At 39.9% G+C, this 16,584-nt stretch overlaps 1 protein-coding gene across 4 annotated transcripts in view; it reads right to left on the reverse strand.

Moving 5' to 3' along the window:
• Positions 1 to 321: 321 nt before the first annotated feature.
• The window catches only part of carhsp1 (calcium regulated heat stable protein 1), an 81,091-nt gene continuing 64,828 nt past the window's right edge, over positions 322 to 16,584 (reverse strand). For all 4 annotated transcript variants that reach the window (XM_020526998.2, XM_048609268.1, XM_048609267.1 and 1 more), the window contains one exon: positions 322 to 2,911. In XM_020526998.2, the coding sequence (XP_020382587.1) occupies positions 2,752 to 2,911 (160 nt within the window). In that variant the 3' untranslated portion in view covers positions 322 to 2,751. The remainder of the gene's footprint in view (positions 2,912 to 16,584) is intronic.

Raw genomic sequence — 16,584 nt, forward strand, 5'->3', positions numbered from 1 at the left:
ATTGTCCAGTAATTGGAAATTGGGGTTGAGATTACACAGCTCCATCTATCTATCATGGCTACCTTTTGTGTTTGGTTTACCCAATTTGATGATTTGATGTAAAATCATCCCTCCAGGTATGGAAATGACTGTTCTCCAAATGTAATTTTAGACTTATTTTGACTCTCTTGCTTTCACAACCATCAGATATTGCTGGTGCCTGAAAAGGGTATGTCATTCAAAAAGTATTGTCAACAGCAAAAAAAAATTCATAAATTTAAGTCCTGGTGTTTTGTTCAAAAAATGGTTACATTAAATCAATACAAGAATTAAGTTCTGTCATTTATTCAAACATTTAATACTTTTATTTGTCCCTAATTAATCAGATGTACATGAATAGCAGTTTACACATAAATATCAAAAGGCACATTGATCCTCAAAGTTCACACAAAGATTCCAATTTTCTAGTTCAAATTTAATGAATCGCAACTGAAGTACAATACATCAATGCAATATTCATATTTGTAAATATAAACTGCTGACTGATTTTGCCACGGGATAAAATAGATTCTTCTTCTATTTTGTCCAAATAGTTTTATCAAAGACTAAGGCACTGAAGAAAAACCAAATTAAAACAAACATTCTTCACAAAAAGCAAGATATTTGAAAAAGACACAGCAACACCATTAGGCTGTTTTACATCAGATGATGCCTTTTACAAGAGTTGCAACCAATCCTGCCTTCACTGATATTTTCCAATGGAAATGCAGGATACCTCCATGCATCCAGGATCCAGACATTTTCTGGTATCAGCAATGACCTTGGGTTTTAAATCCATATGCAAAGCAAATATTTCATTGCCTTCTACCCATGAATTGAGAATTTTCTACACTTAATATTGACCTAGAGCAGTTTAAAAGAAAGGGAAGTGACTGGGAGACTCGCAGAAAAAAAAAATCACAATCTTTAAATCCACATCACTCTACTGGAACCCTCAACTCTTAATATAGCAGAGAATTAAAGACAAGAGTTTATTGAAATAGACTTTTAACTTCATCTTCAAGTAGACACCAATAGCCACACAAAATTGTAATGGTTAATCAGAAAAGTGGTATATTTTAAAATTCAAATAGGTTCCACAACATGACGGTAACGTTTGTGCACAAATCTTTAAAAGCCTCTCTTACACTACAAACAACACATCTATTTCGTTAATTTTAAATGTAAATTCATTTCTTAATGTTTCATTACACTGTTCAGGTTTTGGTAACTTTTGAATAAAAAAAGGCAAATTTGACAGGAAATGCCTCATTATCCGGATAAATGCAAGAAATCAACCTCCATTTTGAATTAAATGGACATGAGCATTAAGTGGAAATAATATTTTCCAATCTCAGACCGTCACTCACCATAATTTGACCACCCATTCCTTATCTGTTTGAGAATCACCACATTGAACAAAGCTTGGTTTGCTTGATTAATTATCTTGGTGAAACTTGTCAGATTTAAAAGACTGCAACAATATTACAGCACTGAAAAATTCAATTTTAGTCACAAATTTGCAAGACCTTATACTGCCTTGTGAAAAGGTACAAGCAAAAGAATAATCTGTCAAGCTACTTTTACCATGTCATTTATAAACACAGTTGGAGTCTATTTAAAAAAAAAAGTTGCCCAGTAACTAACTACTGCAATATTCTATGTGGTTGACAAAAATAAAAACTCATAAGAATGTCATGGATGTGCCATATTTTCTTTAAAGCCCAAAACCCTGCAAGACATGTGTGTGTGTATTTATACTAACAACCTCAGATGGTATATACAAGTTTCACAGCAGTAAACAGCCACCTTGATACTATGTACAGTTGGTAACTCAGTTCATACCTGTGTTCGCAATCATGCAATACACAATAAAGTTTAGGAAAAATGATCAGTTTTCTTTAAAACTGTACTGATCAAAAACATTATGTGCTGGTGGTTAGACCCCAGCCAGCCAGATATTAGCAGTGTTGGATTAACATGGGTACAACTGTCAAAGCATTGTATTTATTGAAATATCAGAGATTTTAACTACTGTACGCTATAGAACATTGACAATACTGAGTGACAAGGCATGATCATGTTGAGTTCACATACACATTGCATTGAGAGAGGGGAAACTATAGTGTTCTTTCACCTCCTGCTGGCTAGTTTGGAGAGGGTTTGGCAAAGGCCGATCACCTGCTGACACAATGAGCCTTCAGCAATGGATCATGCAGACCACAGCAGAGCTAAGTAGAAAATATTAGAGAGTAAATACTTTTTTAAAATGATTAAATCAAATAAATTACAAGCACGATTTGCTGTGGAAATGATTCAAATGGAACTAAGGCCAACTAAATAAGTTTGTAGGGCAATGCAGTTTGAAATAAATTTCCAATTCACAGCTGCTTATAAGAAAATGCAGCTTTTAATATACTTGTTTGAGTGACTTAACTATTTTCTGCACACATTCTTCAGGTAGAGAGGAGACAAATGTACAGCATGATTCCCTGATACAAAGTCCCATATGTACATTCACTGGCTCAGAGACCTTAATAAAAATTATGGAAAGGATGAGTGATAACCAATTATTGTTTAATGAATAACTTTTATATGTTTAAAACACCACACCTTGTAAAAGTTTTATTTTAATTCTGCAAACACTCAGCCTACTGCTCAAATACATAACTCTGATATTTGCTCATACTTAAACCTCCATGCTGGATAGAAGGTTAGGACAGTTGACCATTCTTATAAGTTGACATGTCCAGACCATGTTTCATGCTTTGTTCCTGGTGCTTGGTGGGTGATGACCACTTCGACAGCCTGTACCTTCACATTTTTGGGAGGAATGGAACAGAGCTTGTAAGAGACCTCATCTCCCTCCATTGGCACATATTCTCCTTCGATACTGACATGAAAAAGAAAGAAAACATTCAACTTAAAGCTGCCCATATGCATGTTGTAAATACATAAAAGTCAGGCCTGGAAACTTGATGTAGCCACCAGAAACATGCACTTTTTTTATACCAGTGTCTATTACCATAGCTCTGTACACCAACACTTTCACAACACACGTCCCTATCTGAATTCTTGTGTATTTAGCTATAAAGGGGTAATCAGGTTCTGATGGAAACTGGAGCTCCTATGACCAGGAGAAAAATATTTGAAAGCCAGTTTTCATGTAAAGGTGATGGCACATGTGGTTTACATTAACGTGATGCATCTATTGACATAGAGGCTCTTCAAAGCTGTGATCCAGTGCATCTGACCTGTATGAAGTGTCCCAGATGAGGCAACAAATACCATTGGCAGGTTCTTCTTCCTCCCCACCTGTTTTTCATTCCCAAGCAATATTAAATACTAAAGTTAGATATACACACACACACACACTTACCTACTTAATAACCTCAATTTATGCAAAATAGCAAGTAATATATCTCCTGGAATACTGTAAACATTTCGGTCCCCTTATGGAAAGGCAATACTGACATTGGAGGAAGTCCAGAGAAGGTGCACTAGGTTGATTCCAGGCATGGAGGGATCTTCTTGGGAGGAGTTGTTACAGAGGTTGAGCTTGTATTCCTTGGAGTTTAGAAGAATGAGAGGAGACCTTATTGGAACAGAAGGGATACTTAAGGGAACTGACAGGGTGGATGTTCACGTTTCCCCTTGTGAGAAAGTGTAGGGCCAGAGGACATAATCTCAGAGTAAAGGGTCATCCAGTTAGGATAGAGATAAGAAGGAACATTTTCTACTTAGGAGGATAGTGCATCTATAGAATTCTTTGCTGTAGAGGTTAGGTCATTAAGTCTATTCAAAGCTAAGATAGACAGATTTCTTCAAAGAGAATCAATGGTGATGGGGATAAGGCAGAAAAGTGGCGTTGAGTATGATCAGATCAGCCATGATCTTGTTCAATGGACCATATGGCCTACTTGTACTCTTGTGCATTACAGAAAAATAGAGAATAGGAACAGGAGTAGGTCATTTGGCCCTTCAGGTTTACTCTGCCATTCATGGCTGATCAACAAACACAATATGCTGTTCCCACTTTCCCCCTTCCCCCCATATTCTTTCATCCCTTTAGCTCCAAGTGTTATGTACAACTCCTTCTTGAAATTAAACCATGTTTTGGCCTTGACTGGTTTCTGTGGTAGCAAATTCCATAGGCTTACTACTCTGAGGAAATTTCTCCTCACTCAGTTCTAAGTGATTTACCCTTACAGTACCTTTATCCCTGGTCCTGGACTTTCCCCACCATCTACTCCGTCTAGTCCTGTTAGAATTTCATAGGCTTCTATAAGATACTCCCTCATTTTTCTCAAGTCCAGCAAATCTCCCAACCAATTCAACGTCTCATCATACATCAGTCCTATCATCCCAGAAACCCATTGGTAAACCTTTGTTGCAATCCCTCCATAGCAACAACATAATTCCTCAGGTAAAGAGGCCAAAACTGCACACAGTATTCCAGGTGTGGTCTCACCAAGGCCCTGTATAATCACAACAAGACATCCCTGCTCCTGCACTAGAGTCTTCTTGCTATAAAACCCGACATACCATTTGCCTCTTTATTGCCCACTGCACCTGCATACATTCAGGACTGGTCTGCACATTCTCCCCTCTCAATTTATAGCCACACAGATAATAATCTGCATTGCCGTTTTTGCGAAAGCGGACAACCTCACATTTATCCAAATTATTCTGCATTTGCCGTGCATTTGCTCTCTCACTCAGCTTGTCCAAATCACATTGAAGCATCTCTACAATTCTCCTCACAGCTCACCCTCCTACCCAGCTTTGTGTCATCTGCAAGTTTGGAGATATTACAGTCCCCTCATCTAAATCATTAATGTATAATGGGAGTAGCTAGAGTCTTAGCAGTAGCCCACTGGTCACAGCCTAACATTTGGAAAAAGACTTGTTTATTCCGACTCTTTGTTTCCTGTCTGCCAACCAGATTCCTATCCATCACAATACACTCTCCCCAATCCTATGCATTTTATTTTTGCATGCATATACTACACATGGTGGGTCTTATAGGTAGGCTGATGCACAAATCAGAAAGTCCTGGCTAATGAAAAAATAACTATCAGCAAGAGATAAACGGCGTAAACTGACAATGGGTAGCAACTGAGTGTTCGAACAAAATGAAAAGATAGAGGAGAAACAAGCTGGTGGTGTGGGGAATGTTGGTTACCTCAAGAACAGAGAGGTGGAATCTTCCTCAATATGTCTGTAATTCCGAGTGAACTGAATGGGCTATTTCTCTGTGGTAGCCACAATATTAGTACTGGTCAATGTTCAATTATATTTCTAAATTTGTAACATCAACTTGGACCTCACAGGCCAGCTTCCTAAAAGGTAGTGTTGCATTTTTCCCTGACATTACAAAAAATGATTATAAATACATAACACATTGGACTACCTCCTAGGAATTTTATACATAGAACCTGCAGTCTGTTTCAAATAACTTACTTTCTAGAAAATTCTTGCTATTACCAGGTCACTTTGTTTTTTTAGGAAGAACATATTTTAATTCCACTAATTTGTTGCATTGTGCTGGTTGTCTGTACCAAATCAATGCTATTGGACCATTCAAACGTTTTCTGTCATTTATTAGCAGAAATGGATTATATTTTTCAGCATCACAAAAATCGATCTTGTCACAGTACACCTGAGCTTGAACAATTACATTTGTATTAAATTTTATGAAATTCTGAAATAGCTAAATTATCTTTAACATTTATAATGCAAGCCATTATGTAAAATATATTCTTCTTTATTCAACATTCTTCTTCCCTGCAGACCAGACATTATACTTGCAATATTTCAGCAAGATTAAACCATTTCCCTTCACCAACTAAAGGTACTTAAATGAAACAACTTTCTTTAATTAATAAAAGTACTACTTTGTAGTTTGAAACATTAGTTTCTTTTTTATTGAATTAATTTCTTCCTCGCTCTATTGGAACAGAAAGATTCCAAGGCTGGTTAATGTGGAGGTAGTTGGGTGTGGACATCGAGACTCTGTGGCTTTATGGAATTCAATCTTCACAACCATTTTTTCTCCATTTCCCAGAATCCCTACAGTGTGGAAGCAGGCCATTCAGCCCATCGAGTCCACACCGACCCTCTGAAGAGCATCCCACCCAGACCCACGCCCCCACCCTATCCGTGTAACACTGTATTTCCCATGGCTAATGCACCTAGTCTGCACATCCCCGGACACTATGGGCAATTTAGCCTGACTAATCCACCAAACCTACACATCTTTGGAACTGTGGGAGGAAACAAGAACACCAGAGGAAAGCCATGCAGACACAGTGAGAATGTGCAAATTCCACACAGGCAGTCACCCAAGGCTGGAATCGAGCCTGGGTCCCTGGTGCTGTGAGGCAGCAGTGCTAAACACTGAACCACTGTGCTGTCCTTGATAATTATAGAAGATAATTATCGGAGCTCAACTATAAAGCAGCAGCCCTGGGATATGTTTCGTTTCATTCAGGACTGTTAACTACGTCTGTACATTTCAAATCAAACAGTTCATCAACTTCACTAACACGTTCCCACCCCGCCCTCAAATTCACCTGGACTATTTCTGACACCTCCTCCCTTCCTGGACCTCTCCATTTCCATCTCCAGAAACCAACTCACCACTGACATCAATTTCAAACCTACTGACTCCCACAACTACCTCGACTACACCTCCTCTCATCCACCCTCCTGCAAAATTCTATCCCATACTCTCAATTCCTCCGCCTCTGCTGCATCTGCTCCCAGGAGGAGGCATTCTATTCTAGGGCTTCTCAGATAGCCTCCTACTTTAGAGACCGTAGGTTCTCCTCCTATGTAAATAAGGATGCCCTCAACCACATCTCCCCCATTTCCCTCACTTGTGCCCTCAAATCCCCTACCCCCGCAACAAGGATACAGTCCTCCTAGTCCTCACATGACACCCAACAACCTTAGAATCCAAAGCATCATCCTCTGACATTTCCACCACTACAATCAGACCCCAACACCGGAAAGATACTTCCTTCCCCAGCCCTGTTCACTTTCCGCAGGGTACACTCATTCTGTGACTCCTTCATCAGCTCTACACTCCCCACCAACCCTCTCCGCCACACCCGGTACCTTTCCCTGCAACCGCGCAGGAGGTGCAACACCTGTCCCTACACCTCCGTCCAAGATCCCAAACAATCCCTCCAGATCCGGCAGAGATTCAGCTACACTTCACCCAACCTGATTTATTGCATCCGTTGTTCCCGATGTGGTGTCCTCTACATCGGGGAGGCCAAACACAGACTCAGGCACCAATTCGCGAAGCATCTGTGCAATGCACGCATCAACCAGCCCGACCTCCAGGTTGCCATCCACTTTAACTCCCCCTCCCACTTCCCTGGCGACATGTCCATCCTTGACCTCCTCCACTGTCAGAGTGAGGCCCAAACGCAAGGTGGAGGAACAACATCTTGATATTTCACCTTTGGAGCTTAAGGCCCAATGGCCTGAATATTGACTTCACCAGCTTCAAAATCCCTCCTCCCTACTGCCCTATCCCATATCCTGCCTCCCTGACCTGTCCGCCTTCCTACTCACCTACAAATCCTTTATTTGCATCCACCTATCACCATCCCACCTACCTTTCCCCAACCCCACTCCCCTCCCCTGTCCTGGCAAAGGGTTTCAGCCCGAAACGTTGACGTTCCTGCTCCTCTGATGCTGTCAGATCCGCTGTGTTTGTCCAGCCCCACGTTTATGGACAAAGAAAGAAATTTGCTCAGTTCATCAGCTGTTGATATGTGTATCACCCTTGCAAAACCAGATCACGCATGCAAACTCCACTGTAGAGACGTAACACAGTAATGCACAATACAGGCCGACACCAGTCCACAAAACAGCCCTCATGGGAACATTTGCAATTCAATGGGGGGGCCGGGAGGAGCGGGGGGAGCGTGGTGGTGGGGTGGTGGTTCTGACCAATATTCATCTCCCATTTGCATCGTCAAATAGCTTATACTGCCTGTTGAACCTTGCTGGCTGCTAATTTTCTGCATTAAAAAAGCGACTACATCTCAAAATTACTTCACTGATTGTAAACCATCTCAGTAGGGGAGACTAGGACCCAAGGGCACAGCCTGAGAGTAAAGGAAAGACCTTTTAGAACGGAGATAAGGAGAAACTTCTTCAGCCAGAGAGTGGTGAATCTATGGAACTCACTGCCACAGAAGGCTGTGGAGGCCAGGTCATTGAGTACACTTAAGACTGAGATAGATAGGTTCTTAATTATCAAGGGGATTAAGGATTACGGGGAGAAAGCGGGAGAATGGGGTTTAGAAACTTATCAGCCATGATTGAATGGTGGAGCAGACGCGATGTGTTGAATGGCCTAATTTCTGATCCTATGTCTTATGGTCTTATAGATTCCAGGATCATGGTGGGTAATGCATATAAATACAAGTTATAGAATCACAGAATCCCTACAGTGTGGAAGCAGGCCATTCAGCCCATCAAGTCCACACCGACCCTCCAAACAGCATCCCACTCAGTCCCACCCCACCCCACCCCTGTAACCCCACATTCACCATTCAACTAACCTGCATTCCCTGGCAATGGTATGCAAACTACAGGCAATTTAGCATTCCCAATCTACCTAACTTGCACATCTTTGGACTGTGGGAGGAAAGCCAAGCAGACACGGGGAGAATGTGCAGACTCCACACCGACAGTCACCCGAGGGTGGAACTGAACCCAGGTCCCTGGCACTGAGCCAGCGGTGCTAACCACTGAGCCACCGTGCCACTCATTTCTTCCTATTTAGTTTTGGAAAATAAAGCGGAGCAAATAACAGATGCAAGTAGTAGAGCAATTGAGAAAGTGCAACTGTAAAAGTTCAGTCCCAGAATATAGATAGTATCATTAAGATAAGGGTGCTGACCGGAACAGGCAATTTGTCTCTTAGACGACCTGTCTGGGCAAGAAAGTTAACAAAATGTGGATTAACATGAAAAAAAAACTTTTAAATAAGAGATGGATAGGACACAAATTAAATATATTCTCAGAAGGCAAAAAAAAGTGTTTAAAAAGTAGAGCTCATTGATAAATAGAGGGATTAAAATTAAACTGAATCTTAAAAGTGAGCTATAAGATTAAATTATACTCATGATGCTTCGGATAATTCAAAAGTACAGTGGCAGTGTCCATACCCCTGGATCAGGAGACCTAGATTTAAGTTTCACGGCTTCAGAGGTGTGTAATAATATCTCTGAACAGGTGGATTAGGACAAAAAAGGATAATTTGAAATATGAAAAGTCTAGCAGGGAGGTGAAATTGAAGACTAAAAGGAAATTTATACACTGGCCAGTGTATAACTTATGAAGAAGTTACTGGAATCAATAACTAGGTCAAAGGCACTGGGCCCTTGAGAAATTTGAGCTGATTACAGGAAGCTAACTCCGATTTGTAAGGAGTAATAAACCTTAATGAAACTTTTGGGGAAATAATTACAATAATCTACAGGGAAATAAATGTCAACGGATGCAATTTACACAGACTTTCTGAAAGCAGTCCATAACATTCTACACGAGAGACTGAGGGAAATAGGAAAGTGCATGGAATTGAAGGCAAATTTTAGATCAGATGAGAAGTTGGTCAGGTGATCAAAGTAATTATGAGTTTGCCTCAAAATTGGATTGAAGTGACTTGTGTCCCACAGCTTGGCCCTGACTATTCAGTGAACTGAAAGGTATGCAGTGCGGATTCACTAAGCATGTCGCAGGGTTCAACGATTAGATCGTGAACAATGACTGCATATATAAGGCTTGACTGTCCTTAAACATATAAAGTTATTGAGCGATTTGAAAACTTGCAATAGCTTAATTAACAATTTTAAATTGAGATTGGTAGAATGTTTCTTGCCAAATATATTAAGTAATACAGAGGCAAGACGGGTAAATGAGTCCAGATACAGATCAGTCATGATATTCAAAAATTGTGGGGCCAGCTCGCAAGGTGCTGAATGTCCAGTGCCTGTTCCTTTGCTTCTAAAGCTACGATGTGATTTTAAGCAGTATGATCCTGGTGGAACACGCTTGAGCATTGTCAGCGGACCATTAAGTGAGAGGCACTGACGTAGTCATAAATTTGCTGGACTAGTAATCCAGACTCTCAGGCTAATGTTCTGACGGCATAGGTTCGAAATTGGGAAATGATGGTGAAATTTGAATTTAATAAAATTTTGGAGTAAGAGGCTAGTCTAACAGTGACCATGTAACCACCGCCTATTATCACAAAAACATATCTGGTTCACTAATATCCTTAAGGGAAGGAAATCTGTCTATACTTTGTCTGGGCTGCATGTGACTCCAGACCTGCAGCAATGTGGTTGACTCTTAAGTGCTCTCTGGGCAATTAGGAATGGGAGATAAATACTGGCCTAGTCAAAGACTTCCACATCCTATGAACAAATATGAGCAAGTTGAGGTTTGGCTATTGACGAATCTTCCTCTCATTTTACTAATGATGGGGAGGTGGCTGCTAGGGTAGCGTTTGGACTTTTATTTTTGTGTGAGATATTGCCATTGCACCACAAAAGCCCTTTTTCTATTGCAGTCCAGGTGGCCTCCCATCCAAATACTAACTAGGACCCTGTCGGCTTAGCTTCCGAGATCAGGCGTTTTCAGACCAACATGACGCTCGAATGGGATATACTTGGGCAATCTACCACATTGTCAGGTAAATGCAAGACTCACTGGGGAGCAGCTGGTTTGGACCATAGGTCTTATGCACTGCATGTCGTATATTTTCAGTGATCAGCTTATACTCTGTTTCAAGTACTTCAGTCATCCTTCATGTCTGAATCAAACTGAATAATCCATTTGGCAGGTTTATCTGAAAACACTTGAAAAAGCTTAAAGCTTGAGCTTGCACCCACATGCTGGGCTCCACTCTGGTGAAGAGTGGGTATATTCGCAGAGCTGCCTTCTCCAATGGGTTGCTGGTTTTCTTTTCTCAAACCAGTCCTGTGAGGCATCATTTCAAACACCTTTGGAAAATTATTTCACACTCCTTCTGAACATCAATATGTGGTGCATCTACTGTATTTCCTTCTATAAGTCACTCTTCAAAAAAACGTGTTAAATTTGTCAAACATTACTTTCCTTTAACAGATTCATGCTGTTTGTCCTTGATTAATGTATGCATTTCTAAATCTCTCAAATTTTGAATTAGATTTCCAGCAGTTTTTTCCACAAGTGCCCTTAGATTAATTTACCTGTTCTTGCTTTCTCTTTGCTTCCTTTTTTGTTAATAGAAGTTGTTTTTCTGTAGTCCTCTTACTAGATAACTCTCTACCAGACTTGGATTTTCGATTTGATCATCATTTATAAAAGAAGACAATGTAAGGTTTTTAGCTTCTCATTTATATTCTTATCATGCACATTTAATTTATTGCTTCATCTGGAGTGAAACTTGCATTTTTTTTTAAAGTTATACACTAGCCAGTCTCAATTTCTTGTTTCCTTTTGGACATTAAGGAACATGAAGGGAATCCAGGGATGTGGGAACAGGACAGGAAAATTGAGTTAAGGTAGATCAGCCATGATCTTATTGAATGAAGGGCCGTATTTTTTCTTACATTCTTTGAACCAGCTACATTTCTGGATTAGGTGCTATCCTGTAAACAGTTGGTTACTTAATCTCAAACTAAATTGCCTTTACTGTAAAGAATAAATGGCAAATTGTTTCCTCTAAGATGAGAAGTGACAGTGGTGCATGAAGATCAGATAAGTGGTGAGAGGAAGCCCTGGTTGCAAAAGATGGTACAAGTTATTTAAGAGGCCACTTTTGTGTTATGAGCTGTGGGAGGGGAAGTGAGCGTTGGAAGAGTAGACCGGGTCATTGAATATTTTTTAAGGCAGAGACAGATCGATTGATTCCCTTGGCTGAAAAAAGGCAAAAGTTTCCTGGGTTAGATAGGAATTTGCAAATGGAAACAAACAGATTAACCCTGGTCTTATTGAATGGTGCAGCAGGTTTGAGGGACCGAATGACCTAGTTCTGCTCCTATTTTGTACGTTTGTATGTCACAGAGGAAATGGCTCTTTTGTACTACTGAAAGCAAATGGGGAGATAGACTTGGTGTCATTGAGCTACAGGTGGCTGAAAATGACCCATTCAATACTGAGGCCATGCAGAGGCCGACAGTGCTATTGAATAACCTGGCTACCAATAGCCTCTACAACACCCACCTGAGGCTTGGTGTTGTTGCTAGATCCCGGGCCGCAGTAAATGATAGAAGGATGTTACTTACACTGGATCTTATGGAGTCTTACATTGTTAATCATTGGGACCTTGTCAAAGTCTTCCTAGAAATTATTTTGGATGGCATCAAATGTGCTACACTCTTTGACCTTCTTTGTCATCCTCCTCCTCCTCCTCAAAAGTTCAATAACAAGTCAGATATGACCTTCACTTAACAAATCCATGTGACTCTCTTTGATTAGTGAATGTCATTTTAATTTGTTTTATATTGTATCCTGGACTTTTTCCCCCAATGATTTGTTGACCACTGAAATTAGATTGACCAGCCTATAATTGCTTGGAGCACCCCTTCCTTTTTAAACAACAGTGCAATGTTAGCAGTCCTCTGGCATCATGCCTGTCTCTAGAGAGGATTGTCTGGGCCCTATATGATCAGGGAGAGCAAAAGAGGGTCTTTTTATTTCTACATGAACTCAATGGCACAACAGGCTGCAGGCAAAATTAACAGCGACAGGAACAAATGTCTTGAGGATTTGACTATGGTGTTTGTTTACCACACTAAAAGACATGGAAACATTGAACAGCAGTGTCTGACTGTCTAAAGATTGGACTCAATAAGCAGCTTTTGCTAAAGATTTATTGTTAATATGCATTGTTAATAGCGAAGTGTACTTCCAAACAAAACCTAATTAAGGAATTAATTAATCGAAAATCTTTCACTTCTCTTTTCACAGATTACTGTGTGAACAACATTCAACCTCATCATAAACGCTTCAGTTTTACCTTAAAATAAACCAGACAGGTTTGCCACACATAGTTCTTTCAATCATGAGGAGTACATTTTACACGCAGATTCCATTTCCAATTTTTCCCTTATCTAGCAAGAAGCACAACACAAGCAATCAGCAGCACACTTTATAACTGCTCTCAGGAGGAATGAATAGGACCAGCCCATTTCCTCACAGTCCTTTCGCTCTCCTTTTGTCAAGGAAAAATTCAATTGTTTCCGTCTTCTCTTAGGTCACCCTACACAATCCACCATTTCCTTTCCAACTGGGTGGATAGGCCTACTGTGAACGTCACTCTTCTTAGGGCTACAAAGTAGTAATTTACCCACTGCTTTTCCTTCCTGTTCTTCCTTTAAACATAAAACATTCTGCCATCACCTTCGTACCAGCCTTCTTACCCCCAGTGTTCAATCATTCAGCGTGCACGCATACACACACGGACAACTTTGATGGTAATAGCAAAATAGAAACATTGTGAATCTTTGAAATTCTCTATTGTGAAAGGTGATAGAAGATTAGTCTTTGCATATATAAAAGATCAATAGCCTTTTGGACATTAAGGAACATGAAAGGAATCACAGGATATATGGATTTAGGACAAGAAAATTGAGTTGAGGTAGATCAGCCATGCTCTCATTGAACAAAGCACCATCTTTTTCATACGTTCGTAGACTTGTCTATGTTTCTAGGTTAGGTGCAATCCTGTAACAGTTTCTTACTTAATCTCAAATTAAATTGCCTTCACTGTAAAGAATAACAAATAGCTTCCTCCAAGGTAACGAGTTCTATAGCAGATTGTATGAACCAAGAATATTCAGTCGTAGCCTCACAAATCTTTTCTTACATTTTTGCTCGTTTCAAGAGCATTCCTGAGCACGAGGTTTCTTGTGTGAACTAAATCCTAAACTGTGGCAGCAATTTGAAATATAAAATACAACATGACACTCTGAACTGAACCTCCTCCGCCAGTTCATTGTAAGTGCAAAGAAAATCCACAAATTGGATCTCTAAATCAAATTCAAAGAATTAAGTCTCTGCTCACTGACAGGCATAAGCTTACAAAGAACTAATTCCGTAACTCCCCCTCACCCCCAGCATCTCACATTGTAGTGGTCCTGATTTCTACTGATGGCAATGTTCTCAGGCCATACTCTCAAAGGCACATTGACATCAACTGCAGATCTCAAACAGTATTCCTTCAAATCGAACAGTTCTTGCCATAAATCAGCAAAACAAAAAGGGGGCCATGATCAATTGGCAAAAAAACCACCCAATATAGGCTTATGAAAGCTTGAACATTACACAGGCTATTTACTTTGGAAAGTTCACTACAGAATGCATCATAAACAGCATCAGTGTAGAAAACGTGATTGATTAGTTCGGAATTTCTATTAAATCTGAAAAGTTTGCTTTAAAGAAGTCCCTATTCTCCCCAGAACATGGTGGTTACTAAATCTTCATTCAAAAAAATGGAGCACGAATATCAACCATAGAGCCATAACTGAAACCAAAACATTGGGGCTCTTGAGTCATAAAATCCATTTTAATTGTTCCCCGATATAATCCTTAGGTTTTGAAATTTTAACAGTGATATTGTCTATTTTCACATAGAACCTTTGGGAATTGTAAATTACCGCGCACTCCTGTTCCACATGTAACACGAAAGAACATTTTTAGCAGTCTCTACAATCATTGCACCCAACCAATGTCAGTACTTCAGTCATAATCACTGGTTAGATTTCAATGTACATCATATTGTTTAGATTTTCCAGTACTCGACTTGAGCCCCATCAACAGTAGCTTTGCAGCCAAATGAACATGGACAGGGTATAAATATCTTTGGACAGTTCAAATCTTAGTCTGTGGGTATTAGATAATGCTTGCTGAATAATTGTTAAATTTCCTGCCCAAATTATGGGAAGCCACAGTGAATCACAAAACACTGGCCACAATTTTGTTAATTCTAAGCACAAATAGGAACATTTTCCCTCTTCCTTGTTCACTGCCTTTATTTTATGAAAGTTAGTAAACCCAAATTAACAGAATAACATTTTTTGCTAAGTTTGTATTTGGCAAACAGAGACAAGGAAATTTGATTTGATTGACATTGTCTATTTCAGTACCAACAAGAGAGGCAGGGCAAGGAAAGAGGTTCTGCACAATTAGTATGAGAAACTAAGCACCAAATTGAAACAGTAGAATTTCAAACATAATGGTCTCTGGATCATTACCTGCGCCAATGGCTCAAAGCAAAGAAGACTAGAGAAATGAATGCCTGTCTCCAAAAATAGTGTGATGGAACTAGTTTCCAATTCGTGGGGCACCGCATCAAATGCAATCTGTTCCTTTGGGACGGTCTACACTTGAATCTTGCTGGGACCAGTGTTCTACAGAGCTGCAACTAGGGAAGTAGAAAGGATTTTAAACTAAATAGTGGAGACAAGAGATCAAATTTGGGAAGATGTGGCAAATAAGAAAAGAGATGTGGAAAGAGAAAAAATAAAGAGGTGACTTGATTAAAACACAGAAAATCCTGAGGAGGCTTAACAAGGTGGACACGAAAAGGATGTTTCCTTTCGTAAGAGAATCTGGAACTAGGAGTCACAGTTTAAAAACAGGGAGTTACCATTTAAAACAAAAACGATGAGGATTTGTTTCAGGGAGTACTGAGTCTTTGAGATTCTCTTCACTGACAGGTAGTAGAAGCAAAGTCTTTGAATATTGCTAAGGCAGAGGCGGGTAGCTACTTGATAAAGGAAAGGAACATTAAATCGGGGTAGTCAGGAATGTGGAATAATCAGACCTATCGTGATCTTCTTGAGTGACAGAGCAGGCTCAAGAAGCCGAATGGACTACTTCTGCTCCCACATCTACGTTCTATGTTATCAGCCATCACAATCTCAGGAGCAGTTCAGAATAGGAATACGGCAAATTCTGCACATCTTAAACCTGCAAATTTACCTGTAACTTCTCACATCAGCATTCTGCAGATAAAACAACATCTAGGATGTCTGCTGTCATGTGTGGCGGCAATTGCATAACTTGTAGCCAAAATGCAGCTCATCAAATATCTGCAGCCATGGCAACGAACATAAATCACTCACCACAGCAAAAAGGCTGCACTACAGTTCAAACACTTCAATGGAACTTGGTACAATTATAATTTGAGCCATTAGAAATAAAAATGTTTGTTCCGGCCTTGGTAAACAGAAAAGAGTTTATAAAAAGATCTTGTCCATGGGGTGATCATCCTCGTATTCTTCAGGGTTAACATTTATCTTGAGCGGTTATCAACAAGTGTATTTGAATGATTTGTCCATCAGCAAGTGAGGGAGACAAATTAAGAGGATTGAAATAAACACAGAAGACAGCAGAAATTCAGCAGGTCTGGCAGCACTAGAGTTTCTCCAGCATTCTTGGTGTTTACTTCAGATTTCCAGAACTACAGTATTTTGCCTAAATTAAGACACTTGTTTTAAATTGAGAAGATCCGAAGAACGCTTTAAACAAGTGCAGACAAGGTGGCTG

This window comes from Rhincodon typus, chromosome 21, assembly GCF_021869965.1.
Source record: "Rhincodon typus isolate 14 chromosome 21, sRhiTyp1.1, whole genome shotgun sequence".
Lineage (NCBI taxonomy): Eukaryota > Metazoa > Chordata > Chondrichthyes > Orectolobiformes > Rhincodontidae > Rhincodon > Rhincodon typus.